Here is an 18,382-nt window from a genome sequence, read left to right on the forward strand (position 1 = left end):
ACGGGTAGTACGAAACCAGCCAACAGCTCCGGCTCCATGCCTGTCAATGGCGCCGGAAGAAGCAATTTTCAACACAAGCACCTTCCCCTCTGTGAGCGCCGATTCCCCCGTTGCAGAGATCGGGCTGCTGAGGAGCAAACGCGCCGGCGCGGCGGCTGACGTATGGTGGAGGCTTTGCTTTTGCATTTCTGCTGTGAGCGATGATGATGACGACGAAGGCGAAGCCTACACCGCAGGTAAAAGCAATAAAGCAAGTTTGTGGATGGGTCGGAGCAAGCTCGTACGAGGCAGAGCAGCTAGAAGACGAGAGAGATGCTCTAGAAGGCGAAGCTATCGTGCGGATCGAATCGAGGCGGCGTTGGGCGCCCAGAACGCCACGCTGGGCAAGCGCGGCAGGACTGAAGGAGCGTAATGTGACGACGTGAGCGAGGCTGCCAGGCGGCGGGCAGTGGGCGGGTGAGTTGTCGCGCGCGATCACCTGTCACCTGCTCTGGCACAGGGCGGCCGAGTCTCTTGCTCGGCGCCTGCGCAGCGCCAGTCGGAGCCCAGCAGTCAGCTTCGCGGGGATCCCAGCACGTTCTGCCCGCTCAACACCTCCTGCGGCTGCAGGACCCGCCCAGCGCAGCCCGTCCTGACCTCGCAGCTTCCGCGCCGCTCGATTCCATCGCCCGCCGCCGCCAGGAAACGCCCGTCTGCCCGCCGTTCCCGACGGTGCACGGTCTCGCAGCTAGCGCAGTCCCTGCCACGCCTCAGCCTATGTCACTGGTCCTTCGCGCGTCGGACTTAGACGCTGCATAATAGCCTCCTCCTACCCTTCCTCCAAACAACACCCTCCTCTCCGGTCACCGCCCGACGGCCTCTCTTCCCCCGCAAAGCCCGCCCTCTGCCCCTCGCCGCCGCGCCCCGACACGCCCATTCCCCTCTATCCCGCCTGGTCGGACCAACCCGCCCGAGATCGCCTGCGCTCCCCGGAGAGCACTCTGCCTCCACCCACACCCCCCTCCCACGACATCACCGCGTGCCCGGCCGCACGCAACCGCCACCCTGGACTCGCTCGCAAGCACCCCGTCCAGCTCGACCCCCACCGGCGGGCGGGCGACTCCCTTGTTCGCGTCCCTCCACCCTGACTCTGGCGCCGCTACTCCCCCACGCGCCCACACAATGACCCGGTCTCGACGGCAAGAGCGCCTCTCTGGCGGCCGTACCAGTTCTGAGTCCTCTGCCTCGACCTCGCCCGAGCGCTGCCCCGACGACGACAACGACTCCTTCATGTTGCAGGCCAACGATTCCCAGTCGTCCATCGCTCCTTCCACATCCGAGGAAGATGTCTATGCCCGCGAGATGGAGGAGAGGTGCCGTGTCTCGCCTATCAGCCGACTTCCCGCTGAGCTCATGATTTCCATATTCGCCAAGCTCTCGTCGCCCGCCGATCTGAAGTCGAGTATGCTCGTGTCCAAGGACTGGGCGCGGAATAGTGTAGGCCTGCTGTGGCACCGCCCACAAACCAACAAATGGCCCAGCGTACACGTAGTGGTCCAGGCCATCAGGAAGGTGGATAGCTACTTTGACTACCAGACTCTGGTCAAGAGACTCAATCTCTCAACCCTCGGCGTCGAGGTCAGCGACGGCACTCTGCAGCCCTTCTCCAGCTGCAAGAGGATTGAGCGTTTGACTTTGACCAAGTGTGTCAAGCTCACGGACCTCAGTCTCGAGGCGATGCTGGACGGCAACCGTAGCCTTCTGGCCTTAGATGTGACCGAGTTGGAGAATCTTACCGATCGGACCATGTTCGCGCTCGCGAAGAACTGCTTGAAGCTCCAGGGCTTAAACATTAGCGGGTGCAGGAAGATCAACGACGAATCCCTAGAAGCCGTTGCTCGCAGCTGCAGGAATGTGAAGAGGGTAAGCTTTTCTATTCGCTGTTCGCGGTGACTTGCACTAACCGTGATGGGCAGCTCAAATTCAACCATTGCAACCAAATCACCGACAACGCGGTCATGGCATTTGCCAACAACTGCCGCTACATCCTGGAAATAGACCTGGAGAACTGCCGGAACCTGGAAGATGCCTCGGTCACGGCCCTGGTCAGAGAAGGTAAACATCTCCGAGAACTTCGCCTTGCGCACTGTACCCGCATCACGGACCACGCCTTCCTCAACTTGCCGCCGGACGCCACCTACGAGAGCCTCCGCATTCTCGATTTAACCGACTGTGGAGAGCTCAACGACGTCGGAGTCCAGAAGATCATCACGGCCGCCCCACGTTTGCGTAACCTTGTCCTGGCAAAATGCCGCCAGATCACCGACCGTGCCGTCGCGGCGATCACGAAGCTTGGCAAGAACCTCCACTACATCCACCTCGGCCACTGCTCACGCATTACCGACACCGGCGTCCAGCAATTGATTCGAATGTGCACGCGCATCCGCTACATTGACCTCGCCTGCTGTCAGAATCTGACAGACAAGTCCGTCGAACAGCTCTCAACCCTCACTAAACTCAAGCGAATCGGCCTGGTCAAGTGTGGCAACATCACCGACAAGAGTATCACGGCACTTGCCAGACAGAGGCATCAAGGTGCGAATGGCCAGGCAGTCCCGTGCTCCCTTGAACGTGTGCATCTCAGCTACTGCACGCTCCTAACGCTCAATGTAAGATTCCCGTGCATACACTCCCAGGACTCTGCTGACATTTCATCTGCAGGGCATTCACGCTTTGCTCAACAACTGCCCTCGCTTGACACACTTGAGTTTGACGGGTGTGCAGGCATTCCTGCGTGAGGATCTCTTAGTGTTCTGCCGTGAGGCTCCACCGGGTATGCCAAATTCAGCCCGTCAATTGTTGTCGTTGCTGATCGTTTCCACAGAGTTCAACGAGCACCAACGCGATGTCTTCTGTGTGTTCTCCGGCAACGGAGTTGCTCGGTTGCGCGACCACCTCAACCAGGAGGAGACGAACCCGACATACGAGACCGATGGTACCATGTACGACGATGGCGACGATGCTGACATGGTTGTCAATGTCAATGTGCACCAGCAAGTAACGGCCATGATGGGCGCAACTGCTATTGGCGAAGAGATGGACGAAGACTTTGGCGACGGCAGTGAAGTGCTGGGCTGAATGTTTTCTCCTATTTTCCCTCGAATCGTTGCCATTTTTGCGATGCATCTGTATTGCACGCAAATCATTGGACCATGCCGTCCCTCGGAGGCGTTCTATTTTGTGCGAAGCAGCTCTTTAGTCATGCATTCGGATTGGCAGCAGTCTATTCAACCGGTCAAGACGACCTAGAAAAGACTGGGCGTTGGTGGTTATGGAACAGGCATGCAAAGTTCAAGGCCTTGTTTTCTTTTTCGGCAATTGCATCAGCGGGTTTTTTGTTAAGCGCTCAGCACGTCAGCATCTTCCATTAGCACTGATATCAGGACCTCCTACTTCCCCGGCGGACTGTGCCTACCCGCCCTTCACTTTTTCCCTTCGATCACGAATACCCCCCGACTCACACTGACGGCCGGAACATAGGAATCTCTTTGACTACTTTGGAGTTTGAACAGCTAAAGCTGTGGGATTGCGTCGTGCCAGGAGAGCACATTGGTTAGACGCACTGGTCTGGGAACACCAAGTTATTGGAGCAAATGGGTTAACAACATTTTGGGACGCCGAGGGTACAAGCACTTTTGAGTGCTACTGAAGGGCATTCCAACCAGTATTTTCGCTTTTTTCTTTTGCGTCCCAATTTTCCTTTTTCGGGAATTTCTTTGTTCTCCTCGAAGTTTCTTTCTTTCCCGTTAAGCAGGCTTATCATACTTGTAGTTTTAGAAAAATGGGTTCTCGGAGCACGGTTTAAAAGTATCTACGCGATATCAATGCTTTCCTGAAACAGTTGTGTCTCAACAGAGCGGGAAAGGAGTAAGCGGGGGCACCGCTAGGTTAATGTTGGGTGACACAAGTGCTTCACTCCGTCCGTTATGCGTGGGATAAACTGTTCAGCTGGTTCAGTATGGTGCTTCTAATTACAACTCACCTCTAGCATGCATGATGCTCGTAGACATGGGTATATATCCTTCAGCATGCCACCTCGCCAATTTAGATGCATCCGTTTGCCTAGTCCTGCGTCCATGCGGAAGAGAGAGAAGGAGAGAGAGGACCTCATATACACACTCGCTATTCACAATACCCACGACCACCTCCATCCACCCTTGCCCTTGACTCTTGACTTTCTTTCCTCCTCCTCCACCACCACAACACAACATCTCCCTTCCCTCCCCTCCCCTTCCCTCCCCTTCCCCTCCTCCCCCCACCAACCCACTCTTTCTTTTCCCTCCTCGTCCTACGTCCTCGGCGGAATCGGCACCCTCCCGCGGCCAAAGGCCAGCGCGGCCCAGCCGCCGATCATGCACAGCCCGCCGAGCGGGGTGACGGGCCCGAGGGCGCGGAAGCGGGCGGGGTCGAGGACGAGCAGGTAGATGGAGCCCGAGAACATGGTGACGCCGGCCGTCAGCAGCGTCATGGCGAGCTTGTTCTGCGGCGCCGCGACCGAGGCGAGCAGGATGACGCTCGAGTGGATGAGCTGCGACAGATATCAGAGAGATGAGAGGGAGAGGGGGTGGTTTGGTGAGTCAATCTCTTGTTTTTTTTTTTTCTCTTTCTCTTCTTTTGGGTCTGTGGTTGGAAGGGAGGGAGGGAGGGGGGTGTGGGGGGTGGATGTGGTGTGTTTGGTAGGTTGTATGTAGTCATTTATGTACGTACCTGGTAGTGCGCGGCCGTGTTCCAGCTTGCAATGCGCTGGGGGTCGGCGATGCGGGATTTCAGGCCGTGCGCGCCGAATGCGCCGAAGGCGACGCTGGCGGCGCCGTAGAGGGAGCCGATTGTCCAGAAGATGCCGGGCATGGTGGTGATCACGGTGTCGGCCGTCGTGGTGGTGGTAGTGGTGGTGGTGGTGAGAGAGTTGGCTGGGTCGCGGCGGATGAGGTGGGCTTCTTCTTCTTCTTCTTCTTCTTCTTCTGCGATTGAACCGGCGCTTGGTTCGGCGGAGGGTGGGATCGAGGATGAAAAAGTCTGGTATGACGGGGACATGGGCTCTCGGTGGGTGGGTGGTGCGGGCGGAGCTTCCAGAAGCTCGGAGGGGCCGCGGCAGAGGGCTGGAGCTCTGGCCTCTCGGACGTCGGAGTGACGCGAAACCTCCGAGATGCACATCAACCGGGAATGGTACAAAAAATGGCCGGGGGGAAGGGGAAAATGTAACATAATGGGCCCTATTGGATATCGAAGACAATGGCAAGCCCTTTTCCAATTTTGGTTTCATTTTGCATGTTATTCATCTGATTCGTTCCATGCAGTAGCTCACTCTTGCCAAGCATATTTCAAAGAAGATAGTATTCTACTTGCGTAGAGGTAGACTTTACAACCAAATACATTTAAAAGCGTTAAATTAATATCTCCAGCCCCTTCAATCTAATGCTCGATATTTCGGGAAGGTTGGTGGATTAGCTATTTTTCTTCGAGGGGATTGCGGAGGCGGTGATGGGGACGAGGATGGCGTGCAGATCGGAACAGAGGTGGAGAAAGCGGTGCATGAGAAGGACACTTGAGAGGGGATGTAGGTACAATGCTTCTTCAAGACTCTGCCACCCGTTACTCAAGCTTGTGCACCTTTGAGCTATCATACAATACCGTGGCTTTATCTTTCTCTTCCGGGCGCTTCTTTGCGCATGTAAAGTTCACTCGAGCGGCTACATCTGATTAGAAAAATACCCTGTTCATCAATTTTTAATCAACCGTTCAGCACCCTCCAAAGCAATATAATAGTACTAAAGTAAATACCTCCATGTTTTTGTTGAGAAAAGTGAGGTTGTAAGTGAGATGAACCGAAATAGCAGAATGATAGACCGCCGCCAACCCCGAAAGGAAAGAGGGAGTGTAGACGTAAGGTGATATTTTGTTATTTGCCAGCCCTGGCGGACCAATAGGCCATCCAGGTCATGAGGTGGTAGTGCGGGCGTGCAGATCCCCACCATCTGTCAATCTTTCACTGGTAGCCTAGCCCTAGGATTTGGCCAAGCAAAGGCATGAACCCAGCCACATTAGATCTGTCGCTACGTTTAATTGAGGATCTCGATAGTACCGTCTTCGTACATCTTCATGCGTGGCACCTGTCCACGACATCAGTCATTGTTCTCATGACGGGCATGCGAAGTGGAATTGCCTTACCCTATCCATGTCGTGGGTCATGGAAAAGTAGCAGTTGTCACCACGGGTGCATTCATCGTAGGGACAGTTGTGCCCGTAGTAGCAGTTGACCTCACGGCAATCGCTCAGGAAAGTGCACGGGATATTCCTGGCTTTGTGCTGCAAAGCGAGACGGTCCACGGGGCTGAGCTTCTCGCCGTGGCCGTAGGGGCAAGTAGGGCCTAAGGTGCAGGCGCCCTTCAAATGGTATTCGTTGCACATCTTCTGCTTTGCGATCTTGGCGTGGAAGCGCTCGAGAGCGCCGCGCTCGACCTTGGCGAGCTTCTCGTCGATACGCTGATCATAGGCGTTGAGGAAAACAAATTTCTTCTCCTTTGGCTTAGTAGGAGCAATGGAGATGCTCTTGCCGGTCATTCCCGACTTCCCCACCGTGGCCCACGAAGACGACGTCGTCGTAGGCGTTGCGCTGCGGAGTCCATTGCTAAGTGGAGAGGTAGCCGACTGCGGCGAAGCAATGGTTTGCACGGGAGACACGGTCTTGACGGGAGCAGGAGCTTGGGACGGCGGCGGCGGCAGACGATAGTCGGGGAGCTCGTCGGACCTGAAGACAGAGGTGAAGTTCACGGTCTTGAACTTAAGCGAAATAAAGCCAGCCGTCGCGGGCGTGGTTTCCAACAGCGAAATACGGTTGGCAAGGGCGGGGTCGTGCTTGTAAGGGCTGCGGCACACGCGTCAGTGCTGCATCTGCCAACGCACAGCCGGGTGATGCATACTCGAGGTTAGGAAGGTAACCATTATCGTGGCATCCGCCAAAAATAAGGTGCTTGCACTGAATGTTGGAGATGAACACACGCATCATTTCTGCGATCGTGTCAGTATTACCCAAGGCTGAGCGGAGGCGGGGCGGCCTCGCATCAGCTGCAAAACCACCTCTCCGTGCGACAAGTAGCCCGGGTCTGCAGAGAACAGGTCAGCTCAGCTGGGCGTACCTTTAATCTTGTGGTCGGCCCTCTCCTTGCCGCTGCCGACGTCGATGAAATTGAACAGCGGCTGGTGCAAGCTAAAGGCACGGGCGAAGACGTGCAGCTCCTGGGGCGATTTGATGATGCCTACCGAGGCTAATTTCCTGCTTAAGCCTTCCAGGTTGGCGTAGATATGCACCATGATAGCCCAGCTGCCGGCTGCGCCCTCATAAACATCCAATATGTGGTTCCTTATTTCACTGTGAAGCTTGTGGGCCGCGTCCGAACCGCCGTCGGCGCCAGCGCGCAGCAGGGCCTCCGTGAAGACGGCACCGTCGCCGTCTATTAGGGCTAGAACGAAGGGCGAATGGTCTGCTTGCTGGCGCGTCATAGCAAGCACGCGGCTGGCCTCGGAAAACTGCTGCTGCCAATATCTACGAGCCTGTACCTCGTTGTCGAAGTCGCCGCACTTTTCGTTGAAGGCCATTTTAAGCTGCTCATACTGGCGCACGATTTCCTGCGGACGCGTCAGTGGCGCGCCAGGACGAGACGGCACAGCAAAAGACTCGGGTGATGGGCGGCAAGCGCGGGCATGGACACGAGGGGCACGCCGAGCGGCGTGAGGGCTGCGAGGCGGGCACTGCGGCGTGGCAGCATACCTGGAGGAGAGCATCGCGCTCTTGGTCGGAGCGCCGAAAAGCCTCGAGCTTCTGCTCCAGCGCGGGCAGGATGGAATCGTAGCCATTCATGGTGTCGGTTGGCGCCGTGAAGGCTGACATTCGCTCGCGCGCTTTGCGGGTGAGAGAGGGTGGTGTGTTGGGTCGGGGAGTGGCTAGGTGAGCAAGCTTAATTGAATTTCCCAGAGTTAAGTGAAACGACGCGCGCGCGGGACGTCCGTGAGCGCTAAGACTGTCAATCACAGCACCACCGCAAGCCCGGCCCGGGGATCGTGTCTGGAGCGCCCGAGCGTGTCTTTATTGTCCCTCGGCGAGGCCAGCACCAGCTGAGCTGTCACCGGTGCGGGGCCACAGGCTGCAGCCCTCCAACGTTGCCCTGGGCCTCTGTGTGTAAGCCCTACCGCTCAGTCAGCTCCATCCCCGCCGTTGGCCAGCCCAAGCCCAAGCCCGCTGTGGCCCCCAGCCTGATCTCACTCCCGCCCAGCATGCCCGCCCATGCACAAGCTCCAACGCGCCGTCCTGTCCCACTCGGGACGGAACGCAGCCTCCCTTCAATCCCGCCGCTTGACGTCACGCCATGTAAACACGACCTCCCCCACATCACCGGCTTCCGTCTCAGCAATTATAAAACGGCCCCTCCACTCCGCCCTTCCATCCGTCTCCCCCTCCCCCATCACTTCTCGCCAGGTCAATTGCTCTCCAGACACCTTCCCAAGCTTCACTGCTGCATACTCCAGCTTCGCCCGCACAGTCTCGCCCCCGACGAGGTCGTACGCGTGCCTCCGACCCCATCACAGTCCCGCCACACACCCCACACGTCTCACATCCACAATGTCCGCACCGGAAGCCAAGCGCCAGCGCACGCAGCCCCCCTACGAGCTGCTCTACCACCCCGGCATTCCCGGGCGGGGCGAGTACATCCGGCTCGTGCTCGAAGCCGCAGGCACGCCCTACAGCGAACCGGCCAGAGAGAAGGGCAAAGCCGGCTACGACGCGGTGCTGGCGACGTGCTCGCCCACCAGCACCGGCGACGCCGACGGCAACCCGCCCGTCTTCGCGCCGCCCGCGCTGCGCGTGCCCGGCGCCGGCAAGGACGGCAGGGCGCTCGTCATCTCCCAGACGCCCAACATCCTCCAGTACCTCGCGCCCAAGGTCGGCCTGGCGCCCGCGGACGAGGCCGACGCGCTGCACGCCAATCAGATCGTGCTGACCGCGCTCGACCTGAGCAACGAGACGCATGACTCGCATCACCCCATTGCCGTGTCACTGTACTATGAGGACCAGAAGGACGCGGCGAAGCAGCGGGCCAAGGACTTCCGCGAGAACAGGATCCCCAAGTTCTTCAGCTACTTTGAGCGTTCGTTGAAGGGCAACGAAGAATCAGGCGGTGGCAAGTATCTCGTGGGTGATAAGCTGTCTCATGCGGATACGACGTTTTGGCAGGTTATCGATGGGTGAGTCTTTTTTTTTTAAGTGACCTGTTGAAGTCTTGTTTGATGCACGGGGAACATTTACCGGCCATATTCCAAGGTGCATACGAACATTGAACTGAGGATGACTGACGTCTGCAGCCTACTCTTTGCTTTCCCCAAGGAGCTTGAAGCACGGAAAGGAGAGTTCCCTCTGATCTTCGGCAAGTTCTATCCCGGGATCAAGGAAGAGAAGGGTCTGAAGGAGTACCTTGCCAGTGATAGGCGCTTGAAGTACTCCCAAGGCCTCTACCGCCACTACCCTGAGCTGGACCGCGAGTGAGCGCAAACATGTCGCTTAGGCATTACAGTGGGTATATAGTAGCTATGCCTGACATCCTAAATCCAAAAAGTACTTTCTTGTCACAACTTGGCATGGGAACACGATTTGGACCTCCTAGTGGTAAACTTTTTGACCATTGGTATCCTAGCACGGCGTGCGCTTGGCACGGCGTGCATTGAACTCCCAGAAGACTATCCGAACCAGACCCTGTTTTCCGGAAGAACGGCCCTTTTTGAACTAATGCTCCATCATACATGCAGCATGCTGAAACAATCAACTCCCCTCACCCCCAAGTCGTCTAGTACTCAGAGACGTTGCTCTGGGGGAACTCGAAGTTGACACCCTTGCCGGTGAGGCGCTTGTAGACCTCAGAGTAGGTGTCGAGCCTGTAGTCGACACCACCGCGCTCCTTCTCGTCGAGGATGATCTTGAGGACCTTGGAGCCGTCCTCCCTGGTGCGGATGCGCTTGCCGACAATCTCGACGGGGTAGACGAGGTCGTGGAGGATGTTGTCGTGGACAGCAGTCAGAGTGCGCGAGCGGGGACGCTTCTGGGTCTGGTTGGAGCGCGAGCGGTTGGAGCGCTTGGGGCGGGGCAGGATGCGGCGGGAAGCAACGATCAGGACGTGGCGGTCAGAGAACTTCTTCTCGAGCTCGCGGGTCAGGCTGCGGGTGGATTAGCACGAAGAGAGCGGTGTTGTGTGGGGGGACAGGACTGCGTACCGCTGCTGGACCTTGTGCCAGCCCTGGAGAAGGGGGACGGGGACGAAGATGACAACCGCCTTCCTGCCGTGGCCAACCTCAATCTATAAGAGTCCTGGTGTCAGCAAAATGTTGCCGCCCAGTGCCCACCGCCTCTTCGATTTGTTCCGATTTGTCTTGTCTGGCCACAGCTCGACGAGATCCGGAGTTGATGTTGTGCGAAAGCGGCGCGAGGCGCGGGTGCGCGCGGTGTCATCTTACCTCGCGGGCGGACACGAACTGGAGAGGGCGCAGAGAGGCCTTCATGTCCGGGATGTTCTGCTCGAGGTCGTAGAGAGCATTGGCAATGCTGGTCTCGATCTCGGAGGGGCTCTGCCTCGAGGGGCTGTTGGGAGCGATCTTGTTCAGGGCGGCCGACATGGTTGCGGATTGTTGTTCGACGGGAGGAGCGGTCGGTCGAAGGAGGGAGGTCGTCTCGCGTCGCAGTTGAGGTTTTGCGCGTTGTCGATTTCACGAGATCGATTGTGCCGATGCGGCGGATCATCGTCGGCCCGGTGGCGCCAATCAGCCTACCTACCTAACTAGGTATCCCGCCGCCAAGCCCAGATCTGCTCCCGGACCAGCTGCCACTGCGTGACTGGGAACTCCAGGCATCGAACATCATCACCACTAGGAGGCAACTCGATCTACTGGGCTCCCCGCACAACATGTCACTTGAGGGGGTCTCATTATAGGGAATACGGGCTCGACACGGTGGCGATGCAGCCCGTTCATGAGCAAACTGGCATTGGTGTGAGCCGTGTAGTCATCCGGCGTCCAGGAGATTGCGTTGTTTGAGCAGCTGCATGTGGAAACCATGCCGGTTTTTCGTTTTTCGCTGGCTTGCCGGTTCCCTGCTTTGTTCGTTCTGCATGTCAAAGCCTGTGTTTGCTCGGTCATTGTTGGTTCCGACGTCTTTATCCAGTGATGCAAAGAGCCCGTTTCCGGCGTATGCTTCTAAGAAAACCCACCACAAAGAAGGCCTGGTGGTAAAGATGAAATGGCCGGGCCAACTCCTTTCCTTCTGGCAGACTCTTTGCTCACCTTCGACGTCTCTTCAACGTATCTTAAACGCTCCTGGAGTTCAACCTTTCGGCCCCTACATACCAAGTCGTCATGGCAGCCCGACTCCCAGGCCACCATAAGGGCCGTTTCGAGGCCGCACATCTTGACCATGTGCAACGTGCAAGGCCGCAATGGAATGCCAGTAAGTCTGCGGCAATAGAAGAGCTGAGCCATCAGTCTTTCGACAATCTGACATGATTATAGGCAACACAAAATGTTATCTTGAGTTTCTATGGTATACTGTGCTTACTAGGGAAGAGAAATGGTGCTACGATGGCAAGCAGGATACGCCGTTCAAGTGGAGGATTCCTATTCACGTTCCGCCTATCGTCAAGAATACCAAGAAGAGCATACAGGAGCGAGAAGATTTCTTAAATGATCCTGCCAATTATGATATATCCTCGGAAGAGGATGGCGAAGAGAACGCAGGAGAAGAGAGTGCAGGGGCAGAGGGTGAAGGAGAAGGAGAAGAGGGTGCAGGGGCAGAGGGCGAAGGAGAAGAGGGTGCAGGAGACGAGGGCGCAGAAGAAGAGGGTGCAGGAGACGAGGGCGCAGAAGAAGAGGGTGCAGTAGAAGGGGCCCCAGTAGAAGAGGGACCAATCGCGGGCGATTCAGACGAGCTCCCGTCTGCCCCAGATCCCGCGCAAGCCAGCCGGATCAAGGACCTCGAGGCCCAGGTTACCCAACTCCGCAAGGATAACGCCTATCTTGGTAGCCACGTCTCACAGCGAAGACACTGGCCCAACCTCGCCCACATGCCTCTCCCGCCATCTACCGACCATGGCAATGACGATCCCACCGGCCACTTGTGGGAAAAATGGTCATTCCAACTCCAAAATATAATTCAACACAGGTCAGCCGGACGTTGGACCATACATCGCAAGGAAGCTGCTCTGCGGGAGGTAGCTTACTACGAAAGAATGACGAAAGGGGAAATTGAGGGCCGTGATGGCAAAGAAGTGTTGAACCATGAGGAGGGGATATGGGAGTTCCATCGAATGCTTGGCAAGGGGGGGTTCGGAAGAGTGGCGTTGTGGCGCAAGATGGATCCGTTTGGGTGGGTTAAGGATGTAAGTGGCTGTCCCATTCATCAGAATCATCTATCGTCGCCTTCCAGGCATAGTGACAGCGATTTGCGTTGGATGGCAAAATAAGCTATTCTGCTCTGAACTGACGGCGGTTGTGTCGCAGATGGTTGCTGTCAAAGAAGAGTCTGGGACAGGGGGCTGGGCCGACCCGTACAACTGGCGCGACGGCCTGCCGCGGGAGATCGCGATTCAAGAGCACTTGAAGAAGATCAACCCACCTTGTCCCTACCTCATAAGCTCGCGCGGCTATCGTCTCAATCTCCGTCAGCGGAGGTGGAGGCTCTACCTGCCCTACCTGCCGGGACAATCGCTGCAACACCCAATAGACTTCGCGAAGGGGTGGAACCGGAGTATCACCATACCGGTGGACTTTGCCTTTTACGCCTTTCTTGCCATGGCGGAGGCGTGCTTGGCCCTAGACTGTGGGTGGTGGGGAGGGGAAGAGAACGAACCTCCTGTGGAGGAAATGCAAAATACGCAAGGTAGGAAGGCTGGTTGGATACCCATCGTGCACCGAGATATCAAGCCAGGAAATACCTTCATGGACAGGGAAGAACATGACGGTGAGGAAAGGTTCTATATGGTAAGAAGATAGCGACTGATGGTACTGCGAAAACAAAGCATGCTGCTGACACGGCTTGCAATCCAATGCAGTACCCGACCCCTTGTATAGCTGACATGGGTCTGGCCTTTGAGGCTTACCCTGATGATCCATACAACCCGGAAGCCTACGCCAGGTATGGCACGCTCACTTTCATGGCACCAGTAAGTCGTCCTCATGATTAGGGCATCTGCCTAAGTGACAGCCTCCATGTCAGTGGATACTAACCCTCTTGTAGGAACAACTTGAACATCGTCCTATTGGTGCGCCCTTCGCACGAAAGCTTTCAGACCGCACAAACGTATTCGCAATTGCCGTGGTTATATTTAGGCTTTGGCTGGGCAAAATGCCAGGCTTCCTGGCTTCCGAGCAAGCAGCTGAGTCGGCCGTGGGCGAAGACAACAGGCACCTACCACCCAATCGCAGTAACGAAGACATTGAGGGACATTTGATCGAACATTATCAGGACGATCCTCCCCGTGACCAAGAGGTGCCCTTCGCGAAGATAGGCGAATATGTTAGGGGAAAGCTCCACAATCTCTCCAGGGACATTCTGGGTGCTCCTGGAACCTCTCACTGGGTCAATCTGTGGGAACTGGAGAAGTGGAAATCGCAATGGCTCTTGCGCAGCAAGCCGGTGAAGAAGTGGAGGGAGGAACTGCCCCGGGAGTGGGTAGTATCCGATTCTGAAGTGCAACCGCTGGAGGGGAACAAAGAGACCAAACTGGCCAGCATACTCCGTCAGTGTTTGGAGTGGGATGCAGACGACCGACCTTCCATTCGCAAACTCCGAGACATGGTGAAGGATGCGATAACAGAGCTCGACATCCGACCAAGCGGAGACGATCATAGATATGATGGTGGAACTTACTTTCCACCGGCTTCCTACAGAGGAGGATTGATGTATCCGATGGACGACAGCAACGGCTCTGTAGATTATGGAAAGAGGCTCGGAGACCAGTATTTAGATGACTACCGGGCGGATAGGGGGGTACTCCTCCTTGAGATGGCGCGACGATCGATGATGGGAAAGTTGCGGCCAGCGCAGAGCAATGATGAGCTAGGCACTGAAGGTGTGTATGGTTGAGCAGGACTTCGTGCGAGAGAAGCTGACCCCGCGCTAGGCCATCCAAATAACGACGCTGTTGCCGAAGGAGCGGGTGAGAAAGGCGGAGGCAAAAGGAAGAGGACGGGGGGCGAGGGCAGTGAAGGGCATTCCAAAAAACAGAAGTCATCCACAGACGAGGAGGGCAGTTTCACGCCTTGACGTTCTCCTGGTTTCAATGGTGCTTCACTCTTTGTATGTATACTTAATTGATGTTCGGCTTCTTCAATACCGGTCTTCGGAAATAGAGCACTGTGTTACTCGCGCCAGAAAGCAACCCGATGATTAGCCCCGGGAATTGTTCTGGCCACGAACGGAGCTGCAGTCGAATTTGGCTCCAAGGATTGTGGGGTCGGCGCAATCCGAGGGGCGTCATCGAGAGTCAAGGTGGAGACTTGGCTGCATCCGAACGTCAAAATGAGTGCTCTCGAGATGAGCTGGGCGTCTGCATTACCCCGCAAATTGGGAGCTAGACGGGGTGCTACCGTGGTCTTTGAGCAGAGGCATGGCGCAGCGAAGCCGCCTCTGTCCGTATCGGGGCGGATTCGCACCATGAAAGGATAGTCCCATGGCTCCCGTCGTCAAAGTGACGGCGGAAGACAGGGAGGGCTACGCGGGAAATGAGGGAGCGGTCATGAGGCAGCACCACGGAAGATTGCAGTCAGCTAACGCGCAGCCCGCTGCCGCGCAAGAATGCCATGCACCGCGACAACAAAGCCAACGGCGTCCGCCAGCCATTGCATTCCACGCGCTGGCTGCTGGCCCCAAAGCGGCCACGCGGAGGCTGAAGGGCAGGGCGCCGATCGGCGGTGGCGCGCAGTCGTCGAGGGCAAGAGCAGGCACAGTACAGATTGGCGAGCTGAGCGCACGACACGCAGGGTGCGCCCGGAGCCGACGGCTGGCACGGGACTGTGACAGCGAGCCGGGCAGAAATGCGCCGCTGCCTGCGTGAAGGCGAGCAGTCGGACCGAGGCGTCTGGCACGGAGCGAAGGCCACACGGCCACACGGCCGGCGGGCGGTGAGCGGCAGCCGGCGTGGCAGTGGCGTGGGCGGTCCGCGGCTGCGTGCGTGGAGGTGGTGGTGCTGCTGGTGCGGTGCGGTGCGCACAGAAGAGCGGGCTTGCGCAGGCTCTGCTCTGCTTCCGGCCGGTGACGTGCGGCGGTAGCGGGTTTCGCGCGGGCAGGACGGGCTAGAGGCGGCCGGCGTGGCGGCCGGAAGGGGGCGCCCAGAGCCGGGGGGTGCGAGCGCTTGGGCTGCTGCGAGAGCGATCGCTGGCTGGCCTTGCCCTACGGCTCCTCACCATCACACTATTACCTCTACCCACCGCCCTCGCCCACAATAAAATCACTGGCCTGCCAACTCCTCACGCTCGCTGCCCTCTGTCCCTTCTCCCAGTCCCACTCTGCACCGCCCGGCCCCGCGAGCCCGGTGCCTTCTCGCTCCGCGCCGTTCCTTCGACCATCCGCCGCCCCAGCGCTCCTTCCCTTCGTCTCCTCCCGCGCCGCCCTCGCCCTCAGTCACTCATTAGAGAGCCCGGGCCGCCCCCAGCTCTCGTGCTACTTATCCGCCATGGTCCAGCGCAGGCGGTCCACCCTCTCCTTCCGCCCCAAGTCCGCCCATCCGGCCGCCGACCCCGAGCCCGACAACGCCATCCCGCGCCCGCCCAAGCGCACGCAGAGCCAGGTCTTTGGGCCTCACGACGTCGAGGCCGAGGCCTCTGCCTGGCGCCATTCGCACCATGCCGGCCCTGAGAAGGAGGCAAAGCTGTCGCACGATACCCACCGTCAGGAGAGCCACCGCCGACAGTCGACCCTGCACAACATCGAGCTCGCCCTCAGCACTGTCCGCGACCTCATCCACCGCCGCGGCCAGAGCCAGAGCCAGAGCGCAGCCGCTTCTTCCGCCGGACCCAGCCGCAGCCAAGAAGCTACCGTCGACATGCGCCCACAGCGTTCGCCGTCGTTCGCCAATCCCCCTTCGGACGCCGACGTCGAGTCGCTCGCCTCCTCCTCCCCTCTCCAGCCCTCACAAACCGTTCCTTCCAGTAAACACCAGGCTCCCAAGCGCTGGGCTAGCGCCCGTCGCTCCTTGAAGAAGTTCCGCCGCCCTGCTGTCTCTGGCCCTGCCAACGATCGCTGGAATCCTCTACCGCCGCCGTCGCTAGGACCGCCCTACATTGACCACAACGCCGGCCAGGCCGCTCGCGATTCGGCCAACCAGCTCAACGCCATGAACCTCAGCCTGCACTCCCGCAGCCGCTCCAAGGTCTCGCCATGTGGTCAGATGTCTGAAACGGATAGTGTTATCGGAGATGACCAGGGCCAGCTGGTGGCACAGCCGCCGCGGATGGGTACCTCTCCCCCTGCAATCTTGTTCAGATTATTATCATTATGCTAACGCAACTCATCAGACTTCGTCCAACGATTCCCCCGCGAACTGTCCGAGCACGTCTTCTCGTTCCTCGACGCATCGTCGCTCGCCATCTGCGAGCGTGTCTCCCGTGGCTGGAGGGAACCCGCCCAGTCCCGACATGTGTGGCGTGTTGTCTTCAACCGCCAATATGAGCAACAAGTTCACGTGGAACCGCCACCGCTCCAGATGGGCGGTATCGGCACCGGCATGGCGCAATCCTACCAGGACTGGAAGTTGATGTATCACATCAGGAGGACAATCGAGCGTCGGTGGAGGTCTTCGCACCCGGCTGCCGTCTATTTCAATGGCCACACCGACAGTGTATACTGCTGCCAGTTCGACGAGAACAAGATCATCACTGGCTCCCGCGATCGCACCATCCGTGTGTGGGATTTGAAGACTTACAAATGCCTGAAGGTGATTGGAGGACCCGAAGCCCGGCCACAGCCTAACACTCCCCCTACACTTGACATCAAGCGTCAGTATACCGAGAGTAATATCCCCTCGGTCAACGGCACCCCAGAGGGCCATGCCATTTACCACCAACCGGCCTTTTACCACTCGGCTAGCATCTTGTGTTTGCAGTTCGACGACGAGATTGTCGTCACCGGCTCTTCCGACAGCTCCTGTATTGTCTGGGATATCAAGACTTGGGAGCCCAAGTGGCGTCTCAATGCCCATGAGGCCGGTGTTCTGGATGTGTGCTTCGACAGCAGGTACATCATCTCCTGCAGCAAGGATAATTCCATCTGCATCTGGGATCGCAATACCGGCGAGCTGCTCAAGCAGCTTCGCGGCCACAGGGGTCCCGTCAACGCTGTGCAAATGCGCGGGGACCTTCTGGTCTCCGCTAGCGGTGACGGTGCTGCAATGCTTTGGAATATCAAGACGAAGGCTTTCGTCAAGGAGCTGAGGAGTGGCGATCGAGGCCTTGCTGCTGTTGAATTCAGCGACGATGCCAAGTACGTCCTCGCCGGAGGAAATGATCAGACCGTTTACAAGTTCGACATCACCACCGGTCAAGTTGTCAAGAAGTACACTGGCCACACCGGTCTGGTGCGTTCGCTCTTCCTCGATACTCCCAACAAGCGAGTGCTCTCTGGCAGCTATGATCAGAGCATACGGGTCTACGACTACGAGACCGGCGAAGACGTCTCAGTCTATGACAACTGGACTACCAGCTGGATTCTTAGCGCCAAGAGCGACTACCGGAGAATCGTGGCAACTAGCCAAGATGGTAGGGCACTGTTGCTTGATTTCGGCTATGGCATCAAAGACGTAGAAATCTTGGCTAGCGCTCGCTAGGTCAATGGCGGTCTCCCATCTTTCTTTTCTCCTCTTTCCTCTCTTCACTTCATCTTCAACGTATCTTCAAGCATGGTGTTTTCACGAGGGCTGTTTGTTCATTTTGCGCGGAGTAATGTAGGAACTGGGACGAGCCAAAAGTTTGTTCAAGATAGAGGGGCAACTGGCTGCATTCGTTGGCAAACACATTCAATTTCATTTTCCCACCCCTTCTGTTCAATCTATCTTCAGATCTATTTCCTTGATTCCATGACTTCTAACACTTGCACATTCCGCTTTATTTGGGTATTCAGTAGGGCAACCCAGCCTATTTCTTCTCTATATTTCCTATTTCCTAGGGTAGGCTCAAAGGTAAATGGCGGGTTAGGAGCCGGTTCCAGATTCATCTACCCCACGTATACCCAAATTGTGCTGGTGGTCACTAGATTTCCTTTGTGTCGGTGTCTCTTCGTGCTTTACAATCCGCTTCCGCTTGTGTCAGTAAATAT

General features: G+C 57.4%; 7 protein-coding genes across 7 annotated transcripts; 4 read left to right on the plus strand and 3 right to left on the minus strand.

Moving 5' to 3' along the window:
- Positions 1–1,161: 1,161 nt before the first annotated feature.
- Positions 1,162–3,117, plus strand: GRR1 (SCF ubiquitin ligase complex subunit; the record flags this gene model as incomplete). Its single annotated transcript, XM_066779208.1, has 4 exons — positions 1,162–1,902; positions 1,956–2,648; positions 2,701–2,812; positions 2,864–3,117. The coding sequence occupies 4 exons, from the start codon at positions 1,162–1,164 to the stop codon at positions 3,115–3,117; spliced, it is 1,800 nt and encodes a 599-aa protein (XP_066630012.1).
- Positions 3,118–4,327: 1,210 nt separating this feature from the next.
- On the minus strand, positions 4,328–4,887 carry SLS55_007794 (uncharacterized protein; the record flags this gene model as incomplete). The annotated part of the gene is made up of 2 exons (XM_066779209.1): positions 4,328–4,567; positions 4,747–4,887. 2 exons carry the CDS (start codon positions 4,885–4,887, stop codon positions 4,328–4,330), a joined length of 381 nt encoding a protein of 126 aa, XP_066630013.1.
- A 1,211-nt stretch (positions 4,888–6,098) lies between these two features.
- SLS55_007795 (uncharacterized protein) lies at positions 6,099–7,897 on the minus strand (the record flags this gene model as incomplete). Its single annotated transcript, XM_066779210.1, has 5 exons — positions 6,099–6,149; positions 6,208–6,904; positions 7,017–7,047; positions 7,176–7,665; positions 7,808–7,897. 5 exons carry the CDS (start codon positions 7,895–7,897, stop codon positions 6,099–6,101), a joined length of 1,359 nt encoding a protein of 452 aa, XP_066630014.1.
- Positions 7,898–8,656: 759 nt separating this feature from the next.
- On the plus strand, positions 8,657–9,577 carry SLS55_007796 (uncharacterized protein; the record flags this gene model as incomplete). The annotated part of the gene is made up of 2 exons (XM_066779211.1): positions 8,657–9,279; positions 9,397–9,577. 2 exons carry the CDS (start codon positions 8,657–8,659, stop codon positions 9,575–9,577), a joined length of 804 nt encoding a protein of 267 aa, XP_066630015.1.
- Positions 9,578–9,875: 298 nt separating this feature from the next.
- On the minus strand, positions 9,876–10,698 carry RPS7A (40S ribosomal protein eS7; the record flags this gene model as incomplete). Its single annotated transcript, XM_066779212.1, has 3 exons — positions 9,876–10,242; positions 10,300–10,382; positions 10,540–10,698. The coding sequence occupies 3 exons, from the start codon at positions 10,696–10,698 to the stop codon at positions 9,876–9,878; spliced, it is 609 nt and encodes a 202-aa protein (XP_066630016.1).
- Positions 10,699–11,513: 815 nt separating this feature from the next.
- On the plus strand, positions 11,514–14,158 carry SLS55_007798 (uncharacterized protein; the record flags this gene model as incomplete). The annotated part of the gene is made up of 5 exons (XM_066779213.1): positions 11,514–11,524; positions 11,636–12,452; positions 12,574–13,053; positions 13,125–13,235; positions 13,310–14,158. 5 exons carry the CDS (start codon positions 11,514–11,516, stop codon positions 14,156–14,158), a joined length of 2,268 nt encoding a protein of 755 aa, XP_066630017.1.
- Positions 14,159–15,746: 1,588 nt separating this feature from the next.
- SLS55_007799 (uncharacterized protein) lies at positions 15,747–17,894 on the plus strand (the record flags this gene model as incomplete). Its single annotated transcript, XM_066779214.1, has 3 exons — positions 15,747–16,019; positions 16,374–16,527; positions 16,588–17,894. The coding sequence occupies 3 exons, from the start codon at positions 15,747–15,749 to the stop codon at positions 17,892–17,894; spliced, it is 1,734 nt and encodes a 577-aa protein (XP_066630018.1).
- Positions 17,895–18,382: the final 488 nt, after the last annotated feature.

This window comes from Diplodia seriata (genome assembly GCF_021436955.1).
Source record: "Diplodia seriata strain FDS-637 chromosome Unknown scaffold_8, whole genome shotgun sequence".
Lineage (NCBI taxonomy): Eukaryota > Fungi > Ascomycota > Dothideomycetes > Botryosphaeriales > Botryosphaeriaceae > Diplodia > Diplodia seriata.